Source organism: Zalophus californianus, chromosome 3 (genome assembly GCF_009762305.2).
Source record: "Zalophus californianus isolate mZalCal1 chromosome 3, mZalCal1.pri.v2, whole genome shotgun sequence".
Lineage (NCBI taxonomy): Eukaryota > Metazoa > Chordata > Mammalia > Carnivora > Otariidae > Zalophus > Zalophus californianus.
In genome coordinates this window covers 183,485,463-183,507,632 of record NC_045597.1, presented here as the reverse complement: position 1 = coordinate 183,507,632, position 22,170 = coordinate 183,485,463, and the positions used below count along the sequence as shown (strand labels likewise).

At 48.3% G+C, this 22,170-nt stretch overlaps 2 protein-coding genes across 11 annotated transcripts in view; one reads left to right on the top strand and one right to left on the bottom strand.

The window, feature by feature from the left end:
- The window catches only part of COL4A4 (collagen type IV alpha 4 chain), a 124,606-nt gene extending 109,898 nt beyond the window's left edge, over nt 1–14,708 (top strand). For 6 of the 10 annotated variants that reach the window (XM_027589925.2, XM_027589927.2, XM_027589929.2 and 3 more), the window contains 4 exons: nt 5,441–5,557; nt 7,180–7,368; nt 9,133–9,419; nt 9,787–14,708. In XM_027589925.2, the coding sequence (XP_027445726.2) occupies nt 5,441–5,557; nt 7,180–7,368; nt 9,133–9,419; nt 9,787–10,050 (857 nt within the window). In that variant the 3' untranslated portion in view covers nt 10,051–14,708. The remainder of the gene's footprint in view (nt 1–5,440; nt 5,558–7,179; nt 7,369–9,132; nt 9,420–9,786) is intronic. The other 4 variants (XM_027589930.2, XM_027589928.2, XM_027589934.2 and 1 more) reach the window with 4 other exon arrangements.
- A 5,763-nt stretch (nt 14,709–20,471) lies between these two features.
- The window catches only part of RHBDD1 (rhomboid domain containing 1), a 117,070-nt gene continuing 115,371 nt past the window's right edge, over nt 20,472–22,170 (bottom strand). Inside the window, exon 7 of the mRNA XM_027589137.2 lies at nt 20,472–21,922. Within this exon, the coding sequence (XP_027444938.1) occupies nt 21,828–21,922 (95 nt within the window). The 3' untranslated portion in view covers nt 20,472–21,827. The remainder of the gene's footprint in view (nt 21,923–22,170) is intronic.

Below are 22,170 nucleotides of genomic sequence, written 5' to 3'. Positions count from 1 at the left end.
CTTCCAAGGTTTGATCAGGTCCTCACTGGATCGGCACAAGCCTACTATTTTTATTTTGAACTCCTACTTGAGTCTCTCCTACGTGGGCAGCTTTGGGGCACGAGGTTTTGAAACCTCTTATACGACAGAGCAGATGCTCTATTAATAGTCATTAATAGCTGTTGACTTGATTTTGAACCACAGACACTTGAACTGAGGCTCAGTGGAGCAGAAACAGCCTAGGAGAAGGGGGGAAGGAAATGTCTCGCTTGGAGGAAGGACAGAGAAAAGGGGAAGGGTCGTTCTAAATTATAGTCACGACTGGACTGTTCATTTAATTGATTTGCTCATTGCTCATTGTCAGGGTAGCAGGATCCTTATTTGAGCACTCCGACCAAACCATTCCTTTAAACACTATCTTCCAGATGCTTTATTTTCTCTTCACAGATCCCCATCACACTGGTCACTGACAAAGAAATTAGGGAGTCCAGGCTGGTCAGCTCAAGGTCACTGATCTCTTCAGACCAATTGGCAGTGCCTGGGATTCTAGATAGCCTGTGTGCAAATTACCCGAGGAGGCAGGAGGCCATTCTCTTTCCTGGTTTCCCACTGCCCAGGTGTGGCCTTGGATCTTTCTGGTTCGGGGACAAAGGAATTGGAAATAGAACTTGAGTTTTGCATCACGTGTGTGTGTGTGTGTGTGTGTGTGTGTGTGTGTGTGTGTGTGTGTGTGTGTGTTTCCCCAAAGCCAAATAGCTAAGGACCCAAAAGAAACCCCCTCTGCTGGTGTCTGAGTAGTTGTTGGGTAGCTTCCAGAGCCTGGAGCCTCCCTCAGATTGGTGGGGTTTGTCCATTAACAGCGTGGGGGACACTGGGAAGTGAGCATAGGTCTTTGTCCCTCACTGCATGGATCAAGCTCTCCATCCGTCAGAATCACTCGTCACTCAACCTATTTTTTTTTTTTTTGCGGTTTTATACCTTTATTTGACAATCAGCGATTAGTTCTCATCCGCATTAACTGTGGATTTTTGAAAGTGGTGACAGGTACATAGGCAACCAGTGTATAGAGCTTGTTTGGTGAAACTTCATCCTCGTTACGTTTTCTGGACAACGGCACACAGATACGGTATGGAACATTCCTTATTCCTTTGGCTCAGACAGCTTTGTTGAGCCCGGTGTCAGTGCGCACATCTGGAGTTCCCATCTCCTTCATGGCAAATTTCCGGATCTCTCTGAGTGCCTGAGGGGCACGCTTCATGAAACCCACTCCATGGATGCGCTTGTGAATGTTGATGGTGTATTCTCTGGTCACTACCTCGTGGATGGCAGAACGGCCCTTCTTCTTCTTGCCACCCTTCTTTGCGGGAGCGATTCTGCTGGGCCCTGGTTGGAAAGGAAGCCACTCAACCTACTTTTCAAACCAACCCCCTTGTTATATATACAGTTGCAACTGATTGTGGCCCCGCCACACAAACACACACACACACACACACAGATACACACCGCTTTAAAAAATCCACTTTCAAGCAGACGATATGGCCAGTACTGGGGTTCTGCAAATTTATTTCAGTCAATACTTCCAGATGCTCTGCACTCTTTAGAAAGTATGGTACTAGGTGTTGTGGGCAATACAAACATGAGTAAGATGTATTTTTCCCCCTCCAGTGCCTCACAACCTCATGGCAGAAATAGCTGGCTGAACATAAGTAACTCTAAATAATGGGAGTTCCTAGTCTGTGTTTTTGAGGAGTTTCTGGCAAAGGCCTGAGGACAATGGGATAGGAGAGGTGACCTTTAGTGTGGAGGGCTGCAGGACTGCTGAGCCTTGAGGCAAGAGCTGGCCTTTGAACAGAGCCTGTAAGGAGAGATGGGGCTTTGAGGAACCAGACTTCCCAACAGGGAGATGGCGGGGGCACGGGTGGGGTAGGTCAGTTGCATCCTTGCTACTCAAAGTGTGGTCCGAGGACCAGTGGGCACTCAGGCACAGACCTACCAAGTTAAAATCTGCAGTTTAACAAGATCCCAGAATATTTATATGCGTATTCAAGTTTGAGAACCCCTAGCCATATTATATGAGTGCTGTCCTTAAAAGAGTCGGCTAAGAGCAACACCATCCCTAGCGACTCAGTCCTCGCTATGGAGGGGCTGGAAACGAGAGCAATGCCTCCTCCCAGACCAATGGGATGCAGAGGGAGGCAGACCCCGAGGGTCAGTGTTTTGGAAAAGCTCCCCAGATGACCCGCCGCTGCCCCCAATAACAGTTGAGACCAGTTGGGCGGTTGGGCTCACCCATTGTGGTGGCTTTGGAAAAGAACCAAAGAAAGTAGCTGAGAAGAAAAAAACAAATGGGCAAATAGTTATCTTGGGCACATTCAGGATTCTCTGTCGATAGATTGTGGGCTTCTGAAAGAGGGCTGACAGGCGATGCTACATGGGCCCAGCTGCTACCAATCACCTGTCATCTCTCATTCTGCCCAACTTGGGGTTGGATGGGCTTATCTGGTTGCAGGTGGCCTCAGAAGGTCTTCTCTGGCTCCCTGTGCCCTCTCCTTATTGGTGTCACTGACCCTGCCCGCTGGCAGTGGGGACACCTGAGGCCACCGTTGCGCCACAAAATGTGACTGTTATGTTAAAAAAAGAAAAAAAAAGACAAGTGCACAGCCCTTCCCGCAAGGGGCCACCCATTGGTCTCACAGCGGTGCTGCGCTGCTCCTTGGCTCAGCTTCCCTGGAGCGCCTTTCTGCCCTCCCCCCAAGCACCCACTCCCACGCCAGTGTTCCCTTCTGGCTCCCTCTTCTCTGATACGGGCCTCCAGCTCTTGCTATAAAGGACCCTCTTTGCCTGCAGTATATTCCTTGGCCCCCTTCCCCTGCCTGTTTCTCCTGGTCACCCTGGATACATCGGCCACACTGTCCAGTTGCTGAAAAGCAACAAGTCTATCCTGAGGGTCCAAAGCGGCTGAACCCTGACTGACTTGGGTCATCTTCAGGGCATGCGGCTTGTCATCTGTCTTCTCCTGAAGGTGATTCTTTCAGCTCCGTGTTGGGTGTCGTATGTGCCGCCCCCGGGGTCGGTTGCGAAGGATCGGCTGCCACTGGGAAGGGCCACCTCCGCTTCAAATGACATTGTTGGCTTCTTCTTGTTTTCCCTTCCGAACCTCTTTCATTGCTAAGCTGATTTTGTAACCTGGTGCTGTAGCCGAGATCTAGACAGAAAAAAACAAAGTTCTGGCTCTTTCCTGCCCAGTGTGAGTGGGTAACAGCCACACTAAATATAATTTGTTTCTGTTAAGAGTCCTCCACCATGGAAGGCCTCCAGTTTTTCTGCTCGCACGTCTCTTTGATCTATAAAACTTTTCCTTCCCCGGGGGGCCCTCAAAGGCTGGAGCTTCCTGGGATGAACACAAAGGTGGTTTCCATATCAGTCTGAACTGTTACTGCCTAATGGACATCCCCACATCCTGTTAGAGTGTGTTTAATCTTCAAGTCATCATGTGACGCTCTCCGAGGAGGTAATCCATCAAACACTGGAGAGCTTTTAGATGTAGCTCTAGTCCTTAAAACAAGTTCCAAGTGGAGAACAAGTCTACATAGGGAAAGCTGTAGGCACACAACTCGGTTAACAAAAGCCTTCCTTCCTATCTCTGGAAATTGCCTGACAATTTCTCCAAAGGGAGCAAAGCCTATATTTCAACATCTGGTGGAGGAGCTCTTTCCCCAGATCGACAGTGATCCTGCTGCACTTTGATATTTCAGGAAGATGCCTGCGGCCTTTTCAATGATCAGCCCGTTTGTTGGCTTGTCAGCGCTTGGGCAGCCCTTTCCAGAATAGCACAGTGGCCCCATGTTGCAATCATCTCGTGGGGTGGGAGAGATAAAAGAATGCTCTGAGCTCACCATCAGGGCCCTGTGTTCCTTCCAAAGTAACGGATGTTCTCTTTGAAGCTGGTGGCAAGGGATATGCCAGCCAGCACACGGCAGCCCCCCCCGGAAAGAGGTTTCTGCCTGGTTACTGGAAAGGAGAGGGCATCTCTCACCCAGATGGGGAGAGGGAGAGGTTTCCTTTCTCACTTACTGACTGATGATCATGGACAGAATGCAGTCCAGGAACTGCATGGCAATCCAAGAGAGTTTGTTTAAAACCCAAGGAAGCAGAAAGTGAAATGACAGCACCCCCAAAGCCAGGCATACTGGGGATACCAGTGTGGGATGTGGAGGGGACGGACTGGCTGGTGGTGGGGAGACAGGAGGTTTGCACAGGACACTCTCAAGCAGGCAATATTAGAACAGGATTTCAAAAGCGGTGAGGTTTGGAGGGGCATGCATTTCAAATGGCTGTAAGAGGGGGTTCTGTGGGAGACGGGAAACCGAGTGGGACATCCCGCTAATCACCCGAGCATCCAGTCCTCCGCTCTCAACCCTCAGGTGGCTCCCCACTCCCTTGAAGAACAAGTCCAAGAGTGAAAACGTGAGCCCTCTCTGACCTCATGGTTCGTTTTAGGCTAATTCGTGGCAGAGAGAAAGAACAGAGAGAGTGGGAAAGGGAGAGAGAAGAACAGGTAGAAACCAGAACCCTTGGGGGGGGGGGCTAGTAATGCAGGGAATTCAGGCTAATGGCAAAACACTCCACCACAGGCAAGGACCCTATCTGCTACTCATGAGAGGGGATTGTGGCTAATGATTTGATGCCTCGGACATAAGTAACCAAACACTTAACCCCTCAAGTATCAGTGTGACTGCTGCCAGGCCCCCAGTTTATGTCCTCCAGGGGGCGCACCTGAGCTCCACAGCTCGTCATGAAGCTGGCTGGTGGCTGATGGCACAGCCTGGGCCCTAGCCCTGCCTGGGCGCGGTTCCTCAACAGGCAGGACCAGCTCTGTCACCTTTCTGAGCCTCATTCTCCCCACTGGCAGGCTGGTACACGAGAGCGCCTGGTCATGTGGCTGTTGAGAAGACCAAATTGGCTAAGCCACGTAAAGGGTGGTACCTCCCACCTTGTGAACCCTCAATTATTATTTTAAAAAACTGCTGCTCTTGTCTTGCTCCAAATGTAACTTGACTCCCAACTGAATCCTATTAAGTTTTACTTATTCCTCCACTCAGCTTTCTTAAAAAAATCATTATTAAGGATAATATTTAATTATAGACGTCATATATGTTCGATATAAAAAAAAGTAAATATACAAGAATCTGAAGAAACGTGAAGACCTCTCTTCCAACATCTCCCTGGTCTGGCTCCAAATCCTGGCTCTGCCCATGACTGGCTTATTACTTAAGCAAATGGCTTGATCTCTCAGAGCCTAATGACCCCACCACCAAGCCGAGATGGGACAATCCGAACTCCATGTATCTGGGACGACGACGTGAGCGAACGCAGTGTAGTCCGAAGGGGGAGCCCCGGGCTGGAAGGGCTAGCCGGTGTCCTGCTGTTCTCACCGATGCTGTCGTGAACTCTCGTGCAGGGTGCAAAGGAGAGTCTGGGCCGGATGGCAGGAGGGGTGAGGATGGACTCCCAGGGTCCCCTGGGCCTCCCGGAAGCAAAGGGGACACGGGAGAAGCCGGCTGCCCTGGAGTACCAGGTAAGCATTTCCAGCTTCTCTTCCGTTCGTTGACACCACAGATCTGGGAACTGTGCATGAGATCCCTGGCTCTCAAGCGGCTTCCCAACCTGATCCTATTAAAAGCATTTGCCTTAGATGCACACTCACCAGGTATTGGGGAGGCAGAAGCAGCAAGAGGGGAACAGGGTGAATCCCCCATGTTCTGACTGATCCTCAGCCATCAAAAAGATGAGTCAAGGCCTTCTCCCCCCGTTTAGTATTTCCCCAAACCACTATGCATTACCATAAAAGACTCAGCCTTTCCCAAGGCAAGCCTGGCATTGTGTGTGATGGCCACTGAGAGGCCGTGAGGCAGGTGAGGGTGGCAGCGGCGTTCTCACCCTCCACGACCGGCCGGATCACTTGGCCTCAGTTTTCTGAGTTCCCTTCATCGTGTTGCACCACTGTGGAGGCATTTATATAGAATACAAGGCTCCTTCTTAAGAAAAAAATTGGGGAGTAGGCATTGGGTGAGGAGAGATGTAAGACACGACAGATTAGTGATTTGAAATATAACGTGCCAGGTACCATTGCTGGACGCTCGGGACCCAAAGACTCCCACGTACAGTCTCATCTTCGCGGAGGGCCTCCCAGGTTGTTACTGAGGAGTGAAGGGGGCTGGTGATGTCTGTAACAAAGTGGAGCCTACGACTCAGCCTCAGCCAGTTGCTGTGTGTAGAGGGGAGAGTTCCATGCTGCCTACGCTCTGCTTTCCAAGTCCAAGACCCCCGCCGGGCAGTCAGGACTGGTCAAACGAAACAGGGGATCAGGCCAGATCCAGTGCACAAGCTACCATGTTGTAGCCTCCAGTTTACAGTATAGACGGGGGGAGCCTGCCAGTCTTCCAGAAATGAGTTTAAAAAAAAAAAAAAAACAACTTTTGGTTTCCCCTTTGCTCTTGGCAGTTAGAAGTAGCCATTGGCTTCCTTCAGTGGGTCAGCCCCTTAGAGATGCCACAGGAGACACCCTGCTCGCATTGTGCAGAGCTACTCATTTCCCACCTGCCGGCAAGAATGCCAGAACTAGGGCTTCCTTCCTCCTCCCTGCCTCCTAAAAGAAGGTCCAGGTGGTACATGTGGGTCCCAATCCCTTGCCTTTCCCAGACATGCCAGAACTGTGGGAGAGGTCTGGGAGGGGTAAGGACGACCCGCTTTGACAATCACCAGGCTCCCAGTCCAGTCTGAGAAGGTCACACATATCTGGGAGGTCACACGGCAGGGGTGACGCCACCCCATCTTTTTCTTCTCAGCATTTATCACTTCCTAACACATTTTATGGTTTGTCATTTCTCTTGTTCAAGTACAATGTAAGCTCTAGGAGGGCAGGGAGTTTTGTCTGCTCACTGTTTTTTTTTTGTTTTGTTTTTTGTAGTTTCAAGTTCTTATTTAAATTCCAGCTGGTTAACATGCAGTGTAACATTAGTTTCAGGAGTAGAACTTAGTGATCCATCACTTACATGTAACACCCAGGGCTCTTCCCAACAAGTGCCCTCCTTAATCCCCATCGGCCATTTAACCCATCCCCCCTCCACCTCCCCTCAGAAGTGCTCGTTAAAACAACCCCCTTAACCTGCCTCCATTTTTTTTTCTTTATTCCTCCAGGCCCTCCTGGGCCCCTTGGGGACCCTGGGCCCAAAGGGTTTGGGCCTGGATACCTCAGTGGCTTCCTCCTGGTTCTCCACAGTCAGACAGATGGCGAACCCGCCTGCCCCGCGGGCATGCCCAGGCTCTGGACGGGCTACAGCCTCTTATACCTGGAGGGACAGGAGAAGGCGCACAATCAAGACCTTGGTACGTGTGGAGCACGTGGTCACCCACGTCCATCGCTTAGGAGGACGGCTTTTGGGTTAATTTAACGGACTCGTCAACATCTTCAGTGATCACTCCTCTCCCGTGGAGTTTTTTTCTCCTGAAACAATCACGCTAATTGCCAGGGAATTCTATGAAAGCAGTGATCCTGTGGGGCACCAGAGCAGCTCAGTCTGGCTACTGTAGTTATCATCTGGCTACTGACTCATTTTTAAAAAGTGATCCTTCCTCAGCAGGTTAAATTTAACTCATATAAAGTGCAGTTGCTACCTCCAAAAGTATACTATTTAATCAGGCCATGGTCAGTTCCTGTGTTTACATGTCAAATGGTGCATCCGTAGCGGCCGGGGAGGGGGTTAGATGATGTGCGATTAGCCGGCACCAGCTCCCTGCCCCACTCCAACTGGTTTTTTAAATTATAGAACTTGATTTTGGGAGTCATCCCTTGGTGCTGCTTGTCTATTTTCTTTTTATTTGGGAGAGTATGCACAGGCACGCATGGGAGTCAGGCGAGGGGCAGAGGGAGAGAAACTCAAGCTGACTCCCCGCTGAGCTGGGAGCCTGACATGGGTTGATCCCAGGACCCTGAGACCAGGACCTGAGCTGAAACCAACTCAGTTAACTGACTGAGCCACTCAGGCGCCCCACTTGTCCATTTTCATTAGTAGATTTGTAAGCCGCAGGGACTGATTTCAAGTCAGGAGCTTACCCAGGTGCTGGCAGACGCGGACTCGCCCAGATGGTGATGGTTGGGTGGTGGGCGTAGCAGGGACGTGACAGCAGGGGGCGCTGATGGAGGGGGAGCCTCCTCACGGCCCTCACTGGGCTCTGACTCCGGCTGTTAGCAGGGGTGGGCAGGAGTGCAGGCCTAGCTGTGGCAGTTGCTCACAGGTCATTCCCCGTTGGGCTTAGCCATGGCCCTTCCCAGTAGAGGGCCTGGGGTCAGGGGGAAGGAAGAAGTAATGTTTAGTATTTTGGCTCTTTTACTTCTCGCCTCCTCACAGCCCCCTTGCCTGGCCTCTGCTCCATCCGTCTCCCCCCACCCTGGTCTAGCCCGAGCCTCCTCATAAAGCTCTGCAGAGCCCCGGGATAAAATCTAAGCTCCTTACAAGACAGACAAAACCCGCAGCCTCTGGTCTGACTTCTCTCTGGACCCCCTGAGACACACAGACACACAGACGTCCTCCCCCCGCCCCCACCACCACGGAATTCCTTTGATTTCTTTGAGCTCCACACTCCCTCACCTCTGGCCCTCTCTCCTGCTCTGTCTCCTCCTCTGAATAGTCACCATCTTCAAACCTGGCCAAATCCCGTTCGTATTTCAGGTCCTAGCATAGAATCATTCTTCCGGGTATCCTCTCCGGAGTCCCCGTGAGCCTGCCTTCTCACTCCTAGGGCTGGCCATGCTGTGTGTTCACTGCCCAAATGCCCAGCCATCTCCCCAGCCAAGCCAGGGCGTGAGCTTTGTGGAGACAGAGCTGGACTAACCGCACCCCTCCAGCGGCTCGGTTCGGTTCGAGAGGGAATGAGGAATGAATGAGCGAATGTGGGCTGGCCCGGGGACCAGGGAGGTGGCAGAAACGGTCAGGCGCGTACCCTGCGCTCCCCGCCTGCCACAGAAGCGGGCTTTGGCAGGTGCATCTGGGCGGCGGAACGCGTGGCTGCGGAGGGCGCGCGCGGGCAAGGTCCCTGCGCACGGCCGGCCCGGCGCCTCGCCCACCACCTTGCCTCGTGTTCCCTCCCAAGGGCTGGCAGGGTCTTGCCTCCCCATGTTTAGCACGCTGCCCTTCGCCTACTGCAACATCCACCAAGTGTGCCATTACGGCCGGAGGAACGACCGGTCCTACTGGCTGGCGAGCGCCGCGCCGCTGCCCAGGACGCCGCTGTCGGAGGAGGAGATCCGCCCGTACATCAGCCGCTGTGCGGTGTGCGAGGCCCCGGCGCCCGTGGTGGCGCTGCACAGCCAGGACCAGTCCATCCCCCCGTGCCCGCGGACCTGGAGGAGCCTGTGGATCGGGTACTCGTTCCTGATGGTGAGCGCCTGCATGCCCCCCCTTGCCCCCCGGGGACTCCGGGAGCTCTGCCAGACTGACAGACAGCACTAGGACGTGGGGTCGTGAAGCCTACCCCAAACCCTAGCCTGTCGAGATGCGGGGCCATTCCTTCTTACTGACGATTTGGTTGTGTTTTTTTTTTTGTTTTTTTTTTTTAATGATTCTGCTAGGGTGTAGACATTGGATTTGCCTCAGTCCCCGCAGAGAAAGTGGTTTCATATTGTGTCCCCCACTCCTTTCCTTGGTGGATCCCAGTCAGCTATTCCTGGGAGCCCTCCACATGGCACGGACTGGGCCTGGGGTCGTCTGCCCATGTCTGAGCCCTAACTCTGTCTTGTCCTGGCAGCACACAGGGGCCGGGGACCAGGGAGGAGGGCAGGCCCTCATGTCCCCTGGCAGCTGTCTGGAAGATTTCCGAGCCGCACCGTTCCTCGAATGTCAAGGCAGGCAGGGAACTTGCCACTTTTTTGCAAACAAGTATAGCTTCTGGCTGACGACAGTGAGACCTGACTTGCAGTTTTCCTCGGCACCCTCACCGGACACCTTAAGAGAGAGCCAGGCCCAGCGCCAGAGGATCAGCAGGTGCCAGGTGTGCATGAAGCACAGTTAGAGAACCCACAGCTCGCCGACACGTGGCCAGGAGAAACTTCCTCGGGGTCCCCGGGGCGCCCAGGCTGTGCTAAGAGATTCATGGTGCTCATTTCAGACTCCGGTTTCAGCTGCCCCTTCCGTTTCTGTGGTTTTTCCCACTAACCTCTCATCCCTTCCTCTGTTCGGGGCAGATTAAGCAAATGTTCCTCTTATGGATTTGTTTGGACCTACCAATCTTGATGAAACCCAGACATCCTTATGTTTTTGAGGATGATGGAAGAGCCAGCTTTATTTAAAATGATGCTAATTCACAGGAAGGCAAAGAGATGATAAAGGCCAGATTACAAATTGCATTACTGAAAACTTCACTCATGGGTTAATAGCACCTCAAACAATTGAAGTCAATTATTCTGTAATACAGTGGGCTTCCGGATGAATTTTTATAGGAAAAAAATAAATAGGCCGACAAATGAAACTAGAAAGTAGAGATTTCCAACATCTCAAAATGATTTCCTCTGTAATCTGTTTCCCCATGCACTTTAAATAATTGTAAAACCATGACCCAAGAAGATGTAAAAAAAAAGAAAGGAAAGAAAGAAAGAAAGAAAAGAAAGAAAGAAAGAACCCACACAGCCAGTGTTAACAGTTCGTTTCAAAGCAGAATGAATCATTATGCCAGGAAGGACCCCAGTGGCTGGATTCCGGAGATGCTACATTAGCATAAACACATCACAGATGAACATAAAACGGGTTCTCTTCTGCATTTTTCAGAGAATGGAAATGCCTACTTTGGCAACCCTTTTTGAAAAGTAGCATTTATGGAAAAAATTATATTCAATAAGGGATTAAGAGCCTTAGAGCTATTAATGAATATTAAGGCAGTGATTCACAAAAATGGACTCCCCATTGCAGTGAACTTCCAAACAGACGGCATTTGCCCAGTCGGGGTCCAGCTAGTCTTCGGTGTGTGCACGCTAATGGGACTGAAGCCACATGGGGCTCACTCAGATGCACCAGCTTACACAAAGCATCCTGCTCCCCTCCCCAGGAGTGCCTGCAGAGCTGCCTCAAACGAAGCCTGCCACAGACGCTTTTCCTCCAAAACATAATGGCATTTCATACCGGGAAGTGACAGAGCTATCATTATGCACTTGGGAGAAAAATTAAGGGCCGGCTTAATTAAACTTAGGTAAGAAGATTCATTTAAGTCATGGTCACCCTGCCAGGAAGATATGGTGCTATTTTAGAAAAAAAAATAAAATAAAAACAACCTACAATTTGCATTTTATGTGCCTGTTACTGGTTTTTACAGAAGCATCTTGCTTTTCCAATTTTAAAAATTTCTTCTATTTTTTGTCAGTATTGTACCAAGGCAGCGGTTTGACATTTGGTATTAATATTTTCTATAAAAGTTTAGAAGATATGTCAATTTAGAATGAGCAGTTTTCTGAATAGCAAAGGATACATTTCCTATTCTGATAGGGATTCAGTGGTCTAATCCTAAAAATCAGAAAGCTTGTTGGAAATAAATTGGAGGAAACCTGCCTTCCTTATTTAAGAACATGTCATTTTAGAAAAAAAAAACTAAACAAATTTCTCATGAGCAAGTGACACTCATTTTCGTGCTTAGTTTCAACACGCTTAAAAATAATTGAGAGAAGAAAAACGTAATTAAAATTTTGTTTATAAGATGTTTTCCTTGCCAAACATTGATTAGCAATGAGCTCTTATATGTAGAACACATTTCAAATGAGCCTTGTTATGGGCTGTTCCCGGGATGGCAATTTATTTTAATACTTTCCAGTAAAAAGAAAAAATGTACATTTTAAGGTGAAAACAGAGTATTTCCTAGTTCATTTGACCCATTTATTGATTGTTTTTAATCGTGCTATGGCATGTTACGTATTTTTGAGCCCCTGAAATTAAGCCAATTTCAACCTCATTTATAATTACACTTTTCTGTTTCCCAAGTTTTGTTATGTGTTACCAAACGTCAAGCCTTCTAAAATTTCATCTTGTTCATTCATGAATTTGGTCTGAGAACATTTTCTGGGAAGAGATAAGGGTGAGAAATAGAAAGTTAGAGACGTACCTTGCTTGCTGAAGTATTTTACACACATTAGAATATTGTCTTAGTACGCTTGCCAAATATTATCATAGTACGCTTGCCTTAAAACACAGCCTGAATTAAGTGGGCAATTTACTCCATGGTGAGCCTGGGATTGTGTTTGAGACTGATTGTTCAAAATACTGATTTTACAAGAACCTCTCTCTAAATGCTGCGCAATTGTTGCCTTCCGATTTTGGAAAATTATTTTAACTGGTCTAAAGGGCAAAACTGTGGAACAGATAACTCCTCGGATTAGAAGACCCTGCTTTCTTCACCTGGTTAAATATCAGTGTACTTTGAAATGTCCTTTCTCTCTGAAGGATGAACAAAGCTTAGTGGTAGCTAATCCATGACTGGTGATGATCCTTATCAAAATTTCCTTCCCAGGAAGCCTTTCCTCCACCTCAGTTAGAAAGCATATATATTGTCCAGTGGGCATTGCTCTGGGTCACGCGGGGGAGGACGGGATGTTTCCTCCTGGGTTCTTATTCTCAGTGAGTGGAGCCCCATCCATACAGGTGTCCAGGTACCCAGGTCTCCGTGCTGCCAGTGGTGGCATTCCTTGTCCTCTGGTATTTCCCAGACCGAAACTCAGAGACCACTTCCTGTGGATTGCCACCTTCCCCTCTGGTCTCACAGTGCCTTAATGCAGCCTTTGTCTTTCCCCCATACTTTTGATGGTAAACAGCTCCCAACTGAAGCCTCCACTTGTCAAATCCCAGTCATTTCTCCAAGATGCAAACTTGTTCTTGTTTCTCTTTGGCTTAAAAATCTTTCAGTGTCTCCTGTGCCTGTGAAGTCCAAGCGACTTCCGGTGGGGTGACAGGCTGCCTGCTGCTCACCTGTGCACACAGCCCAGAGGCCTGTTCCCAGCTCTGTGGCCCGGGTCTTGCTCTTTCTCCCAGTGATGTCCCTGCTCAGGGAAGTTCCCCTGGAACACAACAGCTTCTTTACAGACGGAATGAGCTGGAGGGGAGGGGTGGTGTGAATTTCCCCAGGGAGCCTCGGACTCCCTTCCACTGCTCCCAGGACAACAGATGGGCCAGGCCACTCTCCCATGCCCCCTCCTCGCCCCGGTAAGGTCTGCTCACACTTCCTCCATGCTCTCTGCTCCAATGCAGGCCCCTGGAGGGCAGGGCCAAGCTTCACTCAACTGTACACCCAGTGCCTACACAGAGCTGAGTGCATTACTGACAATTCTGCTTTCAGTGACAGTTCAATAAGTACAATTAGGCATTAGATCTGTGCATGCAGGGCTCTCGTGGACAAAATGGTAACAAGCATAAACCATTTCTTACTTCAAAATATGTGAATGTGCCCACAGATCTGCACACCCCCCATCTCCTCTTAACAGTTGCTGACAGAAAGCCAACTGATAAGCTGTAACGCTTACCCCCTCCTGAAATATGGCTTACTTTTCCAAAACTGAAATTTCGGAAAGGATAAGATCCTTGAGCTTTGGCTGAGAGAAGGCTCTTCGCTGAAATGTGACAAGACTAAACTCATGCCGTGACCCGTACTCCCTCATCACGTGAGAGCTTCCTAGTACAAGATCACATCGACGAAGTTTGTATACATGTTTTCGGTGCTTAGAAAAAGAGTCAACGGAATGGTCCACTAAAACTGGATTGTATCAGATTTTATTTTGAGGCTCTTGTAGATTATAATAAAGCAAAACCATTCTGTGCAGTCCAGGAAATTGCATTAGATTTGTTTCGATAAGCTCGCCAAATGAATTTGATAGTTTTTACTTTTATTTTGTACGACTGCAGGAATAGTGGGAAAATGTGGACTTTGGAGTTGGTTAGAAGCTGGCTCTGTCACTTCCCCGCTGTGTCACCCAGGGTGCGTTACACCTACTCTCTCAACCCCATTTTCCTCATTTATAAAATGGGACATAACACCTACTCTTACATCGAAAATTAAGTTAGATTATACATCTAGCACATAACAGTCATTGCGCATTTATTCTGGTCACATCTTCTATTTAAAACAATTTAATATGAAAAAAACATTTCTTGGGTTTTTTTCCATAGTAGAATTATATTATGATTCTTACAGGGCATATAAATTACTGATTAGAAGTATTATACCTGGCAATTCTTCGTGTCTTTGGGAATGTTATTTTATTTCACTTCTCAAAGTTACTGTAACCCGCCCCCCCGCGCCCCCCCCCCCATGCACGCACAAAATCACAATTTCCTACAGGGACATTATCAGGAAGTTCTGCAGGGGACAAGACAATTGACATTAAAAATCAGTACTCTGCAATTGTCACTGTTATTATCTGCCAGAGACTCTGCATAATGCATTTTAAACCACCAAGGCTGGCTGCCACATCCATGTGAAATGCTTGAATTTTATGGTGCTTAAATATTTAATGATTCATAGGAAAAAATGTGAGATGTGTCCAATAAATTGCATCCCTCTCTCTAACCTATGGTTGTAAAGTATAAAGATTTTCAACCATGTAACACTTGCAAGATACCTGGTCTGCTATTGTCACCTAAATCTTGGTTGTATTATAAGTTATAATATTGTTCATTATATATAAAATTCTCTGATGACCTCCAAAAACAACTGTGTTTTACCTGGTACATTTATTTTCTTTCAACCCAAAGTAAGTTGACTTTCTGATGTACCTCGCTCCTACTGTGGCTCGTTTTGGAGCTGGCTTAGTGGGGAGAATGGGTTACATGGTCAAGGTATAGACTAGGGGGAGAAGAGCATGGGCAGAGTGTAGGAAGTGCCCCCTTTGAGGAAAGGATGGGATTAGGAGACTCTGGGAAGTGTTGGCCACACACAGTGACGGGGCGGGTGATGGACAAGGAACCAGGTCTCAGGGCCAAAGGGTCTGCATCAACCCCTGTTGAGTTGCGTGGGTAGTAGCCCGGGGGCTCAGTTGTCCTGCAGACCTCAGTGGTCCTACTAGTTGAAGGAGAATGAGACCACCTGCTTCACAGGGTTGTCCTGAGGATTAAAAGTTAGAGATACAACTACAAAGAGAAAAAATGTAAGGTACTGTCACTGATAACCGAAGTAACTGGAAGTTAGGGGTTAGGCATTGATAGTCAATAACTTTTCATGGAGAAAGAACATTTAGCATTTCTTGAGCACCTGCTAAATGACAGGAACAGTATTAACCCTGTTGTATGTGCTCCCCCCAACCTCCCAACTATCCTATTTTACAGACAAGAAGACTGAAGTTTAGGGAGAATAAGTAACTTGCTCAAGGTCACAGTCAGCACCCAGGGGAACATGAACCCTGGTCTGTTACTAAAGATTGTGCTCTTCCCCATTAAATCATCACCTCCCAGAAGCTTCCCCATTTGTAGGTTGGCTAGTAAATGAAGGGTCTCATGTAGACGTCACTGTGAACCGTTGCTACCACTGGAAAGTCCCAGGTCATGGATCCATAGGCAGGCTGCCCAGCTCGATATGGAGACAGTCTGCAACTGTCCTTGGAGGGAGGGAGGTGGGGGGAACCAATGAGGGCAGAGTGATCTGGGGGGAACCCAAAGGCCCACTGTATCTCAGGGTCTGCTGAAAACTGGCCAGGCCTCCGGAGGCCCTGGATGTCCATTCCAGTTCAGCCATTCAGGAGAACTCTGAGTTGGAGAAGTAAGTATCTGGAGGTCCTTCCCTGGAGGCTCGGTCACTGTGGCACCAGCCAACTTAGCTGTTTTTATTCTCCTCTTTGCCAGCAAGGCACTTTCTGTCATGCATTATTCTGGGCTCGCATCCTCACTGATAAAATACCTAAGCTTTATATCAGCTAACCGTGCAATTCTCAACCAGTAATCATTTTCATCTCTTTGTCTGGAAAAAGTAAGACAATTTTAAAAATGAATAAAAAGCTTTGGTCGCCAAGTAGCCCCTCTGCTTTACAATACATACAATACATGGGGATCACCAACCTGTGAGCACGTGTGCAGGCTGGCTCCACCGTTTATGCTGCTCTCACGATAAACCAGGAGTAACCAGCACCTTGCACATCTAGAGTACGTCAAGCCAGTCCGGTTCGGACCCCACAGCTGCCGTGCACAAGTACTTGTGAGTGGTACCTTGTGTGCAAGAGGGAGGTGGTGTGTGGCTGCAAGTAATTTCTTCCCCTTGAGCTCCCTTCTGCTGAGACCAAGCCCTCTCTTTCCTGCTCCGCACAACAGAAACAGCAGCGGGTGCCGCCAGGTACTGGCTGCTGACCCTGGGTCCCTCACCTCACCCTTCTGAGCCTCGGGATCCCGGTTGAAAACAGGGTGCCTGGTTCTCGGACAGGATGGTTGTCACAATCCGAGCAGATAACGGATGATCATCTCTCTCACTTTTTATTTATTTGGGAGAGAGAGAATGGAGGGAGGAGCAGGAGGGACAAGCAGACTCCACACTGAGCGCGGAGCCTGGCACGGGCTTGATCCCGCGACCGAGATCACGACCTGAGCCGAAACCAAGAGTCTTGACGCTTCACCGACTGAGCCACCCAGGCGCCCCCTGATGATCATCTTCAAGTGCATCTGTGCACACTGAAATTTGAGAAGGACTTTGGTGCCTATACATATCTACTTGAGACCAGTTTTTTTCTTTTTTTTTTCCCTTCCCCCTTCTACCTCCATATTCTCATTATTTTTCCCTGGTGATGAGAACCATTAAGACCCACTTTCTTAGCAAATTTCAAGTAGACAATACAGTGTTATTAACTATAGTCACCGTGCTGTTAAGATACGCAGAAGCCATTTATCTTGTAACTGAAAGCTTGTGCCACCATCTTCCCATTCCCCTCACCCCCTGGTAACCACCATTCTATTCTGTTTCTGGGTTGGATTTTTTTTTTTTTTCTTTAAGATTCCACACATAAAAGAGATCATGGAGTATTTGTCTTATTTCACGTAGCATAATGTCCTCAAGGTCCATCCATGTTGTCACAAATGGCAGGATCTCCTCCTTTCTCATGGCTGAATAATACTCCGTTGTAAATATATACCACATCTTCTTTATCCATTCATGCACACGTGGGACCTATTAAAAGGCAGATTATTATTCATTTGGTCTGGGAACAGGAGTCAGAATTTCCAGTGAGTTCTAGGTGCTGCTGGACGTGCTGGCCCAGGGCCCTCACTCCGAGTAGCCGGAAAATTGGCCCTGGTGCTATTCTTTAATGAGATCCTCAAGACCTTGTTCAGTTGTTTTAAGAATCATCTGCTACTACTAAGGACGTGCAGGATATTTTTAAGTTATTGATGGGGGGGATCTTACAAGAGACCACATCTCAAGGTTAAAGTCAGACAGTAACTTTTAAGGACCTCAAATAAATACCAAGAATCTATGAAGTCACATACTTTGATTTGTTCTTGCTTTTAACACTTGCCTCCAGATACTACTCTGGGTTTTCAGGAGGGAATAAACTGAGAGAAACAACTTCATCACTTCCTGGCAGGAAGCTCAGCCAGTGGGTGAGCAGCTTGTTTCAATGTTTAGGAAAGGGACCCGCATCAGTTGTGTTTACAGGGAGCCATGCAGTGGGGTGCTGTTTCTCGGGTTCTGCTTGTGCGTGCCCCAGATTCCAAGAGCCTCTTTAAGCCACATGATACTATTGATCATCCCAGTCTCTTCCCAAGCACCAACATGTATTACTACCAAATTTAATGATTTCTACTGGCCATGTTCTAGTTTTCGCTGATAAAGCATAAATCACACGTCCAAATCGGCCAGTTCATTTCTGTCATCTGAACAAGATGTCGAGATCACTCTCCCCTACCCCTAAATAGAAAGAAAAAAAGTTAGTATGGACACATCAAAAGCATTCCTGCAAAGTATAATGACCCGATTTGGTGGTATACACACAGAGGCCTCAGTGATATTTTTTGGACGTACTGGGATCTTGAATTTTGTGCCGTGACGTGGGGTGTGTCTTCAGACAGACTCATGAGGGTGGTGATCCCTCCCCACCTTCTGATCAGTAAAGCGAGCTATTTTATGAAGGCTGGGGAAAGCCTGAAATTCTTTCTAGGGGCAAATCCTTTCCTTCAAGTTATTCCTTTCTTGATGTGATTCAAGAAAACACCAAAAAACCACAACAATATCAATTAGCAACATGCGTATCTTTTTATATGTGCCACTGGTGATGGTATCAATGAGTTTGTTTCAATCCACAGGCATTTATTGGTTCTGAATTCCAGACAGAGCATTGCTCGAGGTACTGTGAGGAGGTACACAGAAACGGCCATGGTCCCTGCCCTCATGAAGCTTACAATCTAGAGAGAAAAATTCTCTCACTGCAGGATACCTAGCAGTTCCAAGAGGCTGTGGAAACTATGACCAACAGCCAGCAAGAGCAGTAGATCACTCTGGGCTGTGGTATCTGGGGGCAGGACGGGGAGGTCTGCATGGGCTGAGAGAGAGGAAAAGACTGTTCCACGTCAAAGCACCTCACAATTAAGTCATGGGGTTAGGGAAGCTCATGCCTTAGACGGGGAGACCCGTGAGCAGAAGTGCAGACTCTTGTTACGGATAACCGGGAATGAGGTCGAAAGCTTGGCTGTTGAGTTTGATCTTCGTGCTTTGGCCAACAGAGACAATAAAGGGTACGGAGATGATGAGTGCTCAGCACAAGGGTCAATTTTGGAAGATGAGCTTAGCAGAGTTGGCACAGCTGACTGCAGAGGTATTTTAAGTATCGAGTAGAGCAATGAATTGAGACATGTTAAGGTCCTCTAAGTAGAGAGTCTGTGGTTCTAAAATGCAAGAGTGGGGCAAAAACAAAAACAAAAACCAAAAAGGCCAGGAAAGGATCGTAATACCTCATAGGAAGAGAAGGAGCTGTATATACAAGGTTTGATAAAAATGACCAACTGAATACAATTCTTTATTGAATACTGAACCTCTCAAGAGACACGAAGCCTGGGAACGAGGCAGCCAGGGCTGCCACACCCTGTCTGTCTTACAGGCTATTCTGGGTGGCGGGTCTCATCTCCTCTATGCCCGCTCCCGTAGTGGCACAACGGGTGTCAGATACGTCGGCTGGCCCTGCTCCTACCAAACCCTGCCACTCACTGCAGGCCCGTGCCTCGGCAACACACGGCTCAAAGGATGGAGGGAGCTCGAACTAGCAATGGAGGACTTTGGAATCACAGCCAGTGCACTCGAGGTCATTACAAGCCACTGTAACCGTTCCCTCAGCTTCAGAAAGATTCTGAATTGAGAGGTCTCCTAAGTGGGCTGATCAGAACCAAAGTATGGCGACTGGATGCGTCATAGACAGTCAGGAAATTGCTATTAACCAAACTACCAACCAAATTTTAAAAACAGCCCGAAACCCTTATTCTCTCTTAGAGGTAATTTGTCTAATACACTTGCTTTTGTTCGTCTTCCTCCTCCCAATTCCAGTTCGTTGACATAAGTGTGGGGATTCCTTATTGCAGGAAAAGAAAATTAAGATGGACACTGAAAATAATAAGCATTGGTCACAGGCCAGTCTATCAGCAACAAAGTTAATTATAAATGATTTCCAGAACATCTTCGTTGTTGCGCTATTTGGTTTGTATTTGTAACTAAGATGACCTTTCCCACATCTCTGAAGTTGAGTGATGGTCCACTCCATAAATAAAGAAGGTGGGCATGTTCTATTACTTATACCATACAAAGTCCAATTCCGGTGTCTTTGCATCTATTTGTTTAGGAACAGAGCAAGGAGCTATTACTACTGGACTCAACAGCCGTTAAGAAAAATACTTCCAGATATAGTGGTTGGACTTGAATGTCATAAAAAGAACAGTTTGGGAAAACATTCAGGGAGTGCGTCCCTGGAGCCAGGGCTCCTGGTGGCAGGGGAGAGAGGGACAGTGCATCAAGACACAGTCCATGCTCCCCGGGCAGAAGTCACGCTTTTGTGTAGTTGTGCACAACGAGTAACAGGGCAAGACCTCAGAGAAGACAGTGTAAGAATCAGGGGAACTAGGAGAGAAATGTGGAGAGTCTGGGAGCAAGAGAAATGACATTTAACTTGAACATTTTACCATGTTGAAGGCAACCAGACTCACAGACACGACTCATATTACAAACAAGCTGCGTGTAGCTTCACATCGATTATAAATGACCCCTCGGAGCTCAGGTATCCCTGTGCGGGTCAGAACACACCCCAGGACCTGAGGGTTTTCTTAGCTCATCTGGATGCAGGTGTCAGAGCCTCTCCCAGAGCAATTCAGATGAGAAAGTGGATACGAAACCGCATGGCTGGTATGCTCCAAGGTTGTCAAATGGGTACAAAGAAAAACTGAGAAAGTCGTGCCCCCAAAATGTTAACCTTGGGTACCTATAAATGGTGAGAATATAGCTGATTTTAATACTGTACATGTATTTATTTGTAGTTTTTATATTGTGAATCTTCTCAGTGCAGACATAGTACTTATTAAGTGTATTTTCCTGATTATATAGTTCTTGCTTTATTATTACATAAATCAGTTTTCCTGATGGCAAACGCAATACACATACATACAAATACACACATCTGAAAAAGACTGCAATATAAAACTGTAAAAAACCGGAAAGCAAAATCCTATGTGCTCTACCCTTGATAACCTCAGTTAACGTATGGGCATATTTCCTTCAGGTGTTTGCTTTGTGCATATAGAAGGCATATATATTACTTTCATTATCAGAAAACTAGATATAAATGCTAGGAATATAAATGAAAATAGGAGGATCCTTTTCTGCTTCCAATGCTCTTTAAAAACAAATGTCTCAGTGACAGTAAGACAGCAGAGAGATCTTTGTCTTTTTATTCATGGAATCCAAGCACCAGGAGTGACCTGGACGGTCTGTGGGCTGACGCTGCAGGGGTCCTGGGCCCGGACAGGACAAGTGGCTGTTACCGTGGCCATTTAAAAGGCACTTTTTATGAGGGAAAAAAATACCTCCTCCGGAGGGATTTCTCAGTGACCAGCCCACCAGACGAGTTTGCTTTCCTCTGCCTGTCGCACCTGTTGGCTGCTTCACTAACACAGGTCACAGCTCTGGGAACCCGTCCTGTCACCGGAGGGGCTGTTGTGAGCCCCAAATGTTGGTGCCACCTGGCATCTAACATTGGCCTCCCCACCTGAGATCTTACCCAAGCTTTTTCAGCCAAACCATAAAGGCAGAGCACATAAGAACGGAGAGAGGATGCAGTGAGCGCCACGCAGACATAGGGGCGCAAGGAGCCGGGGCGCCTGGGCAGGGGTGGCCACCTCATGTTCCCGGGAGGTCACCAGGGCAGAGTGTCAGGAGGCCCAGGGATGGCTTCTCAATTCCTGCCAGGCTGAGCCGGGGCGCGCCGGGCATGGGGGAGTAAGTACAGGGGGGGCTGATCTTCCAGGCTGGTGAAAGTCACGGTCTTCGTGGACGGAACAAGGCAGGGGCACCACAGAGCGAGCAGCAGGAGAGAGGCGTGTGGAGGAAGCTGGTGCCTACGAGGCAGAACCGCCCTTCTGCATGTGGGGCAGATGGGGGGCAGGAGAAGGGCCGCTCCCCGACAGCTGTGAGCTGCACCCAGAAGGCTGGTTTCAAGGCAAGTCAAAGTGGCCGTGCACGGAGACCCACAGCGGCCACGGGATGGCAGGCCAAGGCCGACAGCAGAGCAGGCTGCACTCGGCTTCAGTGTGGAGTTGGGGCTCGGGGGACGAACCACATGGGCAGTAATCCCGCAACTGGACCCCTCACTGGTGGTCAAATCTGCGCAGCCGCTGCCTTCTCATTTCTTCTTCTGCTGAGAGATGGAACCCGTAGGGCGGGGGGCTTGGCCCGCTGGTTCCTGTCGGGAGAAAGCACAAGGGAAAAACATCAAGTGCTACTCATCCATCGTTCTGGCATTTACAGGGCACTGCTTCCGAGGATTTCAAGAGGGAAGAAAGACTGATGGCTTGGGTGTCATCTTTATTTTAGCATGAAGCAGAAACATAACAAACATATTTCAGCCTCCACTGTCAATACTCAATTTCAACATCAAGTAAATATTTTTGGTGTGGTCCAGTCTACGAATCTAACCCACTCATTTCGAAG